We start from the raw sequence: 12,751 nt of genomic DNA, 5'->3' as shown, positions 1-12,751 counted from the left end.
ATTTTCAGAGAAATGTTTAGATTAAAAGATATCACGATTTTCCGACGCCAGGACGTGATATCTTTCAAAATCGATAAAAAGCGAAATTACTCTGAAATGGTTGAGAATCGGACCATGGACAATATGAACTTTTTTGTTCATTTTAGGGTGAAGAATCTACTGGAGAAGTTTGTAGCACGAGTAGCAATTCACCCTGTATAGATATAAGATATGTAACCATCTCTAACTAGCCCAAATCCATGCTCATATTTAACCATCACCGCTCATCCTAAACCATCTACAATCATAATTCAAACTATAGTGATATTTGAGATATAACCATCTCCAACCAATCCAAATTCCTATACATAGCCATTATATCACCAGTCATCACTAAACCATCTCAATAGAAACTGCCCTATGGTGTATGCCCTATGTCTGTACGTCCCTAATGATGTACCTATGTCTAATGTTGCATATTCATATTTAACTATCACCAGGCTTCATGCCTACATTTTAACATTGAAAATCACCATTAATCCTTGCCGAATTTATCATGAAGATGGCGGGATGTCGAAACGCGTCTAATAGACCAAAGCAAAGAATCAGCACATCAAGATAATTGTTAACGACTAACCTCCGTACTATTGCCATGAAAATGTTTTATAAATACTATAAATAAATGTTTCAGAAAAAACATATTGATCTTCTAGCTCGTAATAGCGATTTGTCGATATGTGTAATATTTGGCGAATACAATTCGGGTAATATTTTATCCCCTCCCCCGAATTATTAATAGAATGATTAACGTTTTATTGCGGTATTGTCCGCGAAAGTGTTCTTTAAGCAAAAAAAGTAATCGAAGGGAGAAAGGACCTCTTTACGTTATTATAATCAATTACCCAGGTTATCTCGGGCAAATCCTCTCCTACCCCGGAGAAATAACTGTCTCCGCCCGTCTCGCCTGTTTTTCCGTTCGAACCCCATCCCTGGTCATCACTCACCCCAGCCCGGTCGGGGTTAGCCCAAGGGGTTGGCGGAGGGGAAAAAATGAGACCAGGTGACGGCGGTGTTATTAACTTTGTTAAAAAAAAGGGGGATGATATAAGCTGTATTTTGTTTAAGATGATCGGGGAGTTTTATTGATAAGTTCAGATTTATACTGTCACCATAGGTGAGCTGTTTTGACGGATTCAATGCATGAACATATTATAAAAGAAAATGTGAGATGTGCGGTGAAGAACTGGTCTGATTTGGTCTGTCATTTCTTATTAGGTACGTATCGGCATCGAGCTATCATCAGCAGTGGTTTTATTGGATGGGACATCAGGCAACCAGAAAATTTGAAAAATGGCTGGTCATGGTTTGCTATGGTTAAATAAATGTAGTAGGGGGTTAGAGATGGTTATGTCAGATATGAAATTAGTATGGGCTAGCATGGCTGGTTATGATACAATCTAAAAAAATAACGGTAAAAATTCGGATAGTGTTGGATTTGGAGAGCTGTTAGCATCTCAGATATCACCTTAGTAAGATTTGGGATTTGTTAGGGTTGATGGGCTAAATAAGGGTAATGATGGTTAGAAATGGTTACTCACCAGATGTCGCGGTAGTTTGGGACATCAGGCAACCAGAAAGTTTGAAAAATGGCTGGTCATGGTTGGCTATGGTTAAATAAAGGTAGTAGGGGGTTAGAGATGGTTATGTCAGATACGAAATTAGTTTGGGCAGATAGTAACAATTTGGATAGTTTTGGAATTAGAGAGCTGTTAGCATCTCAGATATCACCTTAGTATGGATTTGGATTTGTTAGGGCTGATGATATGGCTAGGTATGGGGAACGATGGTTAGAAATGGTTACTCACCAGATGTCGCGGTAGTTTGGGACATCAGGCAACCAGAAAGTATGAAAAATGGCTGTTCATGGTTGATTATGGTTAAATAAGGGTAATAGGGGGTTAGGGATGGTTAAATCAAGTATGAAATTAGTTTGGTTTAGCATGGCTGGTTGTGATATAATAAAAAAAAATGGTAAAAATTTGGATAGTTTTGGATTTGGAGAGGTGTGAGCATCTCAGATATCACCAGAAATGGTTACCCACCAGTTGTCGCGGTAGTGTTGGTTAGAATTGGCAAGATTATCACCCAATTTAAGTTAAAATTGTTTAGAGATAGCTGGTGAGATGATGGTGTAATGATAATAGGGATCGTATGAGATGGTTACGTTACAGATATCAAAGTGGTTTGAGTTGAGATTGGTTAGAATTGGTCCAGGATAGTTAAATACAGTTTATTTGTACACCATTTAAGATTATGAATTGCCGAAACGCATTTGTTACCAAAGTATGAATAATAAGTGAACCAAGATGATCGAAAAAGAGCAAACTAATGGCTGGACTCTGTTGAGTGGCAATATTAAGCTCATAGACCAAAAAACGTTAATATCACGGGGGGGTTTTTCAGTCTGTTTTTTTTTTCAGACTGAAAACAGTCCGTTTGAGACAACGGCGTGTAAAATAAATAGCGAATTTCTACCAAAACTGCAATTTCTTTGATCAACGAGATCCCATTACTACTTTTCAAGTAACAGCGCGGGTTGTTTTCAGATATTTATGAGAGCCAGTTGAAACTTGTTTTTTCGCATTTCTTTCTCCAGTGAAAGGTGTGCAGTTTCCGTATCGCCCGGCTGCTTTATCCAGTTTAATTTGTCTCATTTTAAAAACCCCATCCCATCACGACCCCCTTTTTCAACTCCCATGTGCCCATCAAACTTCCTTAATTACCCCCTTTTTTTCAGAAAAATTCACAAACGGTGTCCACTTTAATTGCTTTCTAGTTCCTTTTTAATCTCGCGCTCTTGGTTACACTTTACGACGGCTCGTTGACCGTATCAAACATTATTTTAACGTTAGGATGAAATTTCGAATTATTATTATTCTTATATGTTTATCGAGACATATTTCAACCGTAAAGGTTTATTCACGTATAATAGTATTAAACAAAATCTGGTCCGCCTGGTCTCGCTGTGACTCGTACTACTTCGACAACGCAACTTCCACACATGAACTTCACACCAGAGTCAGCCTAGTTTCGCTTTTTTTTCAAGTTAATTTTCTATTATAACGAAATTTGATGGGAAGTAAAGGTCAAACTCGCAAAATGTCCTTTGATGGCGGGAAAAGACGGACAGGGCGGACCTGAGCTGCAAAAAAAGCAAGAGAAAACAGATCCGCAAAGTCCAACGCAAAAGGATTTAAATAACTCTGTAATTTACTCAGAGTGAATAGGAATTAGTGAAATTTCTTCATGAATCTATAGTTTCATCCATTACGATAGTCTCCCAAACCATCTTCGACCGACCTAAACTGAACTCCTGTTAAATCTGGTATGTAACCATCTTTAGCCACTACTATCCACATTAAACCATCACATCACCAACCGCCCCTAATCAATCCTTTGCCAAAACATAGTGATATATGTCATGTAGCCATCTCTAATCAGTCCTAACCCATATTTAGCCACATTATCATCTACCGTCTCTAACCCCATGCCATGCCCTAACCATCCCTAACCATCTCTAACCAATCCCAATCCATACAAACAGATCTGGCGTGAAACCATCTCTAACCATCTCCTATGCTTGTCGAACCATCACACGCCTAACACAAACTACATTGATATATGATAATTAACCAAGTGATCAACTTTGAATTATTATTATTCTTATATGCTTATCGAGACATATTTCAGCCGTAAAGGTTTATTCACATATGTTAGTATTAAACAAAATCTGGTCCGCCTGGTCTCGCTGGGACTCGTATGACTTCGACAACGCAACTTCCACACATGAACTTCACACCAGAGTCAGCCTAGTTTCGCTTTTTTTTCAAGTTAATTTTCTATTATAACGAAATTTGATGGGAAGTAAAGGTCAAACTCGCAAAATGTCCTTTGATGGCGGGAAAAGACGGACAGGGCGGACCTGAGCTGCAAAAAAAGCAAGAGAAAGCAGATCCGCAAAGTCCAACGCGTAAGGATTTAAATAACTCTGTAATTTACTCAGAGTGAATACGGATTAGTGAAATTTCTTCATGAACCTATAGTTTCATCCATTACGATAGTCTCCCAAACCATCTTCGACCAACCTAAACTGAACTCCTGTTAAATCTGGTATGTAACCATCTTTAGCCACTACTATCCACATTAAACATCACATCACCAACCGCCTCTAACCAATCCTTATCCAGAATATAGTGATTTATGGCCTGTAACCATCTCTAATCAGTCTCAAACCATAGTTAGCCACATTATCATCTTCCTTCTCTAAACAATCCCAATCCATACAAACAGATCTGGCGTGCAACCATCTCGAACCATTTCCTGCGATTATCGAACCATCACATTGCTCACATATCACATATGATAATTAACCACGGGACCAACATTGAACCATAACATCACCAACCGCTTCTAACCAAACCTTATTCAAAATATAGTGATATATGATATGTAGCCATTCTAATCAGTGCTAAACCATATTTAGTCACATTATCAACTGCGGTCTCTGACATTGGTCCCAATCCATACAAACAGATCTGGTGTGCAACCATCTCTAACCATCTCCTATGATTATCGAACAATCACCATTAATCCCAACACAAACTACTTTCATATATGATAATTAACCACATAATCAATATTGAACCATAATTTCACCAACCGCCTCCAACCAATCCCAATCCACACAAACAGATCTGGCATGAAACCATCTCTAACCATCCCCTATGCTTATCGAACCATCACATTCCCCATATATCCTAACACTAACTACTTTGATATATGATAATTAACCACGTGATCAACTTCACTAGTTTTCGTGGTCCGCTCGACAAATTAATATTTTTGAAATAATTAAGGTTTTTAGTTGAGATAAAAAAGTCGTTGTCACGTGCGGGATTCGAACCCGCGACCTTCGGTTTATTACGCCGCTACTCTACGACTTCAGCTATCGTGACTTCGATCCACTCGGACACTAACTTCCCATCTCAACCCCACCTTTTGAATTTTCCCTCCTTTTTGCCATTTTTCAAATGTCGTGTAATCTATTTGATTCTCGGCGACAAATGAAATGGCCACGGAGAGCTTTAGAGAAGATATACTTCATTTAACTTATTAAATTCACTAGTTTTCGTGGTCCGCTTGACCAGGCCCAAAGGAGGAAAATTCAAAAGGTGGGGTTGAGTTGGGAAGTTAGTGTCCGAGTGGATCGATATCACGATAGCTCAAGTGGTAAAGTAGCGGCGTATCTAGTCAAAGGTCGTGGGTTCGAATCCCGCTCGTGACACTGACTTTTTATCTCAACTAAAAACTTTAATTAATTGAAAAATATTAATTGGTCAAGCGGACTTCGAAAACTAGTTGGTGCAAGAGCCAACAATCTCTAGCCCTCGTCCAAAAAAAATACACGAAGCCTGATTTCTACCCACCCCTCACAGACCCACCACTGATGATGGGGAGAAAGTGAAACGCTTCTGACAGTTCAAACCGATCAGAATTGGTATACTTAAACTGAAACGGCCAAATTGCGAATAAAATTTCGTCGGATTATATGCCATCATACGTCTTATAACTTAGTCTGACTCGTCTTGAAAGTGAAAATTGTTTAAAATCGATATTGACAGGCAGATGTTTACCATACAATTTCATTTTTGCCCTGATTTAATTAATGCATCCATTCAAGAAGCGTAAACCGGTTTCAAACTAGCAAACCCATTTTACTAATTTAACGCAGAATATTAATTAAATGAGGGAAAAACAGCGCAATAAAGTTAGAGACTAATAACCTATTTAAGTTGGTTAGAAAATGAGTCGGGCCGGAATAATTCACGCAACGGGGTTGATAGAATGAAAAAAAAAAATATTTTTTTTCAAAACCAGAGACCGAATTAAGTCGAGTTGGGCAATTTCAAGGAAACGGGGATCAACTTAAAAATTTTAAGTAAAAAAGCCCATCGATAAAACGCCAAGTTTAAAAAATGAACAAGTTTTCAACAGGTGAAATTATTTATAACTCGGAAAGGAAACTTGGTTAATATTTTTAGAATATTTAAAACTTGCTGGACGTTTTATTTTTATTTTCCACTCGTAGGATTTTCCGATTGATTTATAAACCATGGTGGTAGAATTTAATTTTGCATTTGTACTTTGTTTAAACTTACATTGTGTCGGATCTTGAGTGTACTTTAAGCCTTGCTTTCTCTGATATATATGAAAGTTTGGATGTACCAAGAGGCAACACATCAGGTGGGAAAGTTTGTTTGAATTGTTCTGTTTGTCTTTTACTCGGTGTTACTTTTGATTTTGCCACTGTGAAGTCCCGGGTAGAGTAGAGGGATGGGATGGCAGACGGGGAAAAGGTGGAATTTTCAAGGCTGAAAAGCTTTTATAACAGGACCGCTTTTTATCCTTGCAATGTTTCTTATTTCTATTTTCGATGAGAATGACGGCCATTTTTCATAGATTCGATTCTTTCAAGCACGTTTTCTTTAGGATGGTCACAACTCCCGAAGGGAAAGAACCCTGGCTTTTCGAATAAGGGTGAAAAAAATTGACGAATTGTTGGTAGTTTGGCTTAGGGCCAGAGGCAAACCCTTGTACATGCGGGGTGAAATCATTTCGCATTGTTCCCCCCGGAAATTCTTCTCCTTTTCCCTTCCTTCTTCCTTGTAGCACCTTTTTCTCCCACCAACCCCGGAAACTTAAAAACTCGCGGTCTTATGCGAATTTTCCGTTAATAAAAAACCCGTCAAATTTGCCAGAAAGTACTTTTGAAAGAAAGATTTATCACTTTATATTTCGTGGTATCTATCGGGTTGACGGTTTCCCTGATATATAGGCACAATCTCGAACGTTCTAATAAATTAGACTTTTCAAAAGATTCAATTTCACCCTCGGGGATTCCATTCCGATTTTCTTATTTGCGAATAGTAGTTTTTCCAGCCCAGAAACGATTTTGGATCCTTTTATCCATTTCTGAGATAGTTTTATTTAAGAACATCAGCATAGAAACTATCTGTAAGGTGGTGTACAAGACGTGCAGTCGCTCAAAACGTTTCGGCATTGCGCCGTCATCAGTGAGGAAATGGGTTGAATGAACCTTGTAAAAACCTACGCACAATACATGCATGAAATATTCATAAAAAGACCAATTTTGGTGGTCCATCCAGATCGCGGTCTCATGCAAACACACAAAAAATACAAAACCTTTGTACCTTCCGTTCTTTTTAAGCACTTCAATCTCAAATCCCCAATGAAAAAATCTGATCTAATTAATAAAGGCCAAGTTCTAGAAATCCGGCCCAGAGGACCAAAATGTGTATTACAACAGACGATCTTGTATTTGAAGTCAGGCTTGTTTACAGCCGAATCAAAGAAACTGACCCTATTCATTACAGTGATAGTTTTACAATAAACTAAATTCAGTCCTCTACAATTAATTAGTTAAATTCATTAATTAAACTAATAGTTTCTGAGATAGTTGAAATAATTTAATGAAAGACATGTTTTCTTTTTGCTGGGATAAACAAATTTTGACCCGGTACATAGGTTTATTCATTCCCAACTCTTTTTATACACATTTAAAAATATTATAAAATATATATGTTGACATATTTGACAATATTTTCTGAGATATTTGCCAAAATGTAGAGAAAAACAGGTTTTTTGTGTTTGTGACAATTAAACGAAGCGTTTTTAATCTTGTTGGGGATAAATTCATGGCCATATAAATATATATACATATACATAATAAGCCTGAACGCATTTCTCTATAATCTATCCGGCCCGGAGGACCACACCTGGATAATTCAACCGACGATCTTACACATATTAACTTTAGGCTTATTAAGTTAGCCAAAGCACTGACCCTGTTCATATGATGTGGGAGTTAATTTTAAATCTCTGAAACATTTTCTTTTTGGCGTTTTAAAAAGCCGTCAACAGTTTTTGAGATATTTGCAAAAATGTAAAGAAAAGCAGGTTTTTGTGTTCGTGACAATTAAACGAAGCGTTTTTATTCTTGTTGGGGATAAATTCATGGCCATATAAATATATATACATACATATAATAAGCCTGAACGCATTTCTCTATACCCTATCCGGCCCCGAGGACCACACTGTATAATTCAACCGACGATCTTACAAATATTAACTTTATGCTTATTAAGTTAGCCAAACCACTGACCATGTTCATATGATGTGAGAGTTAATTTTAAAAGCTCTGAAACGTTTTTTTGGGGTTTTTAAAAGCCGTCAACAGTTTTTGAGAAATTTGCAAAAATGTAAAGAAAAGCAGGTTTTTGTGTTTGTGACATTTAACCGAAGCGTTTTTAATCTGGTTGGAGGTAAATTCATGGCCATATGAATATATATATATATATAATAAGCCTGAATGCATTTCCCTATACTCTATCCGGCCCGGAGGACCACACTGTATAATTCAACCGACGAGCTTACACATATTAACTTTAGACTTATTAAGTTAACCAAACCACTGACCCTGTTCATATGATGGAGTTAATTTTAAAATCTCTGAAACCTTTTCTTTTTGGCGTTTTTAAAGCCGTCAACAGTTTTTGAGATATTTGCTAAAATGTAAAGAAAATCAGGCTTTTTTGGCCGTAAAACTTAAACGAAGCTTTTTTGACCAAGTTTGTGTCTCTCTTCTCTCCATTTAGATAAGGGGAATTGCAATTAATTGTGCTACAACTAATGTTTTTCAAAGAATATATTCTAGGAAGACAAAATAATTAGGTTTTAAAAAATACAGTTTGCGCTCATATTCATTAGAAAGGCTTGGGCATAATTGATATCGTCACATTCTAAATTAATAGCACAGAGTATTGTTTGAGAGTGCGTTTAAACCGTGACCATTCTTCGTAAATTATGTAAAATGATGAGTTCATTTTGCTTTGTTTCACCATGATAATAGTACTGTTTAATTCATGTGTGCTTTCATGTTTATGTATTACTTTAGAGAATGCTATTTGGCAAAGGACAAATTATTTGATTCTTTGTTTTGTTGTATTTCAGGTCAATTCCGTTCGCCGAGGATAACGGAGCACCCTTCGGACGCGATAGTGCCGAAAAACGACCCGGTGACGCTCAACTGCAAAGCGGAAGGGAAGCCCGAGCCGCGGATCGACTGGTACAAAGACGGCGAGAAGCTCGACCTGTCCAGCCCCGAGTCGAAGACCCACCGGGTCGTCAACTTCGAAGGGTCCTTGTTCTTCCTGAGGGTCGCACACGGTAAGAAAGAGCAGGACGACGGTGTCTACTGGTGCGTCGCCACCAACCAGGCCGGCAGCGCGACCAGCAGGAACGCCACCCTCCAAGTAGCAGGTAATTGGCTAAACTTTCCACGTCGATAACGGATAGTTTGCAGGGAGGGTTATCTGTTCCCGGGGAGTTGGTTAAAGGACGACTTCTGAACTTGCGGATGTCGCAAATTCTTGTCCGGGGGGCTGGAGAAACTCTGATCTCTCTGGCTATTGTTTCACCCTTATCGTTGCTCAGGGATTTCACTTTGTCGATCCCCAGCCTATTCGGAATTACCGGCTTATAACGGAAGGTCATAATTTTCTACTTTTAATGCCGACGTCGGATTGGAACTTAAACAACCCCCCAGAAATCGGTTGATAATTATATTCACGAATCTCAAACTTCAAACACAATCATCATAGTGTTTAAAAATATATTTGATGAACGCAGCTAATATAAAATATAAGATTCAATTGTTAATCACAACACTACAGAACAAGCTTTGTTAAAACGGACATCAAAAGGCGAAAAGGCGTCTATTTCTCATAGTCTTACCACGCCTAGTCGTACCAGTCTGCCTTATCCTTAGCCTAACGTGAAACCTTGATGCAATATATACCAATTGTTAGAACTATTATCTCTCCGGTATTCCACAATTTGGTCCCTTTAAAGAAAGATCACTAGGTCGAACAGGTTTCACACAGGTCATAATTGGCTGACCTATTCTCAGATAAGGTTGTCATTTATATATTTTCTAACTTTCATCGCTCTGAAGTTCTACAATCAATTTTATTCCAGGCAAAAAATGGGTCAAGTATTTGTTAAGCATGTCTGCCATATTCTCATTCTTTGTAATTAAAGTGTGACTATTTCTTGTTCGAGAACATTTCTAATAAAAACATTATTTGGTGTGACAGTAGTATGCCGTATCCTGTCTTTGTCCTTTTAAGTTTTTTTTCTATTTCCTCCATGATTTGCAATAAAAAAAATTTTCTCAAAAGAAGACTTCTTTACTACCGTGGTTGTATAAAATATTATGGTTTATACTGATCTGACATATCCTAAGTCTTCTAAGCGTCAATGCGTTTCCTGCGTTTATGTTTTTAATTTTTTATCATTTTCTTCTTTGGTTTTAGATTGTTGTTAATATAGTCTAACCCCCGAAGAAACTATTTCCCTATGTGTGTTGTATGTACCATAAATCATTGTAGGTTAGGCTGGTACGATTCTTAGACGACCGTATTCCACACGATTGTAACCTTAGATTATCTTAGATTTCTTCAATTAGGTATCGGTTTATACCAAATTTGATCGTCCTGTTAAACAAACTGGGATGTCCTTTGGTTATATAGGTCTGCCCTATCCTCAACCTTATGCCAAACCTCTTTATTTATTCATCTTAATCTTGTGTATGCGGCGAAAGAGCCTTGCTCCTCGTTTATCAAATAGGACTATTGATTTTTTCAGGTTTTTTATAAGCTTCCACAATTATATGTTACACTAGTATGGCTTAATCTTAGACAACCGCATTCCACTGGATTGTAACCCTAATTTAACTTCGATTGCTTTAATTATGTAACGGTTTATACCAAATAGGTCGTTCTGTTGGACAAACTGGGATGTCCTTTGGTTATACAGGTCTGCCCTATCCTCATCATTTATTTAGCTTAGGCTTGTGAAATGCAAGGAAACAGCCTTGTTCCTCCTTCATCAAATAGGACTATTGATTTATTTTTCGTATTGGTTATAGCTCACTAACTTCAGGTTTTTTATAAGCTTCCAGAATTATTACAGGTTAAACTGGTATGGCTTATTCTTAGATAAATCGCACGCTATTCCATTGTTATTTCCTCGATTTATTTAACAATGTGTCAGTTTAAGCTAAATTAGTTTTCATATTTGACAAACTGGTATTTCCTTCGGTCCTACTGGTCTGCTTTATTCTCTTATGCCAAACCTCCTCGTTTTATTTATATTCCATTAGTTTAAGTTTGTGTGAAGTGGGTAAAGAGCCATTTTCACGGCGCCCCAAAATTCTTCTTTTTTTCAATTATGACCCTAGATTATCTCCATTATTCTAATCATGTATCCGTTTATACATGCCCTTTTCGAACAAACTGGAATGTCCTTCCGTTACACCGGTCTGCCCTATCCAGGCATTATATTTATCAATTGTCTTCCCCAACCTTATACCTCTGTTCATCCGTACTTTTCTCATCGTATAATTCGGAATTGACTTGAGCTAATTTTTTAAACGGTGTGCTGTCGTATTCTAAATTATTCATTTTTTTATAAATCCATAACTAATCCGATTTTCCGTGTCCTCCCTTGACCGATTTGTCGAAGAGAGGCTCAACCCTTCTTGAAAAGAAAATCGAAATTTATCTGCCGATGGGCAGTAAAGCCCAGGTGAAACGCCGGCCATCCACTGGTGCGCGTTCACCCCCGTCTCCCGGAATTCCATTGTTCAACGGCGATTGCCGGGGGTTAATGGGCCGTCAAAGGACGCCGTCCGCCCCCAAGAGGCAGGGCCTTATCTCACGGGGCCACTTAAAAACTCCAAGGTTTTCTACTGTCTCCACGGAGACTAAATTCAACTCTAAGGACAACTGGAAATACTATTTCACATTTAAAACAAAGACGGCTCAAAATTTTACATACTTCATATACACAATAGAAATTGCGGTCAAGGATAACAAGTTAAATTTCCTGGGCTTAACGACACAAACTAGGAAAGGTAGAATAAAATGCCAAATTTCCAGAAAACCGACAACAACGCACACATCAATCTACATACACTCCAAACACCCGTGTAACCAAAAATGGCAGGTTACGGATGATTGATCGAATGATTAGAGTACCCCTATCTCCTGCAAAATACATCAAAGTGATGAATTCAATAAAACATATTGCCGTCAAAAATGGTTTCGAGAGCACTTCCATTGACCAACTAGTTTCCATAAAATTCAAAAAACTGATTATAAATACAGCGACAAACTTACTAACAACTGAAGACTCCAAAGGTTTCTGTTGCACTCCTACATCAAAGACATCAGCGAGAAAATCGTTACCATGTTAAAAAAAGACAAATAAGTGCCATACAAAAACCAAGACTGTAGGCAAAATTCAATGCAACGACAAGGATAAATTTGTTTAGGGATGGTTAGGGATGGTCTCAGTAACAGACAAAAGAAAACTTTATGGGACTTCTGAGCGTTCCAACTTCATTCGAATCCAATCAGTCAACCTCTCTTTCTATGTGTCCGATCACATCATCCATACCAACCTAAATGTCGCTCTTATAACCGAGATAGTCCAACCCCGCTTCAAAACGTTCCATTCCAAACTACCCCATCATCGGATCCCTTTCGTCAAAAACCTGTCATCCACCACCTAGCCTAATAATCCCAACGGAAGACTGAAGCGACAGTGGCCCCGCGACAACCTTAACACA

At 38.0% G+C, this 12,751-nt stretch overlaps 1 protein-coding gene across 2 annotated transcripts in view; it reads left to right on the top strand.

Moving 5' to 3' along the window:
• The window catches only part of LOC106666012 (roundabout homolog 2-like), a 353,928-nt gene that overhangs the window by 198,585 nt on the left and 142,592 nt on the right, over window positions 1-12,751 (top strand). For both annotated transcript variants that reach the window (XM_014392873.2, XM_014392874.2), the window contains exon 3: window positions 9,070-9,378. In XM_014392873.2, coding sequence (XP_014248359.1) covers window positions 9,070-9,378 — 309 coding nt within the window. The remainder of the gene's footprint in view (window positions 1-9,069; window positions 9,379-12,751) is intronic.

This window comes from Cimex lectularius, unplaced genomic scaffold (assembly GCF_000648675.2).
Source record: "Cimex lectularius strain Harlan isolate CLEC.00 unplaced genomic scaffold, Clec_2.1 scaffold203, whole genome shotgun sequence".
In the NCBI taxonomy this organism is placed as follows: domain Eukaryota; kingdom Metazoa; phylum Arthropoda; class Insecta; order Hemiptera; family Cimicidae; genus Cimex; species Cimex lectularius.
This window is presented reverse-complemented; position numbering and strand designations above follow the sequence as displayed.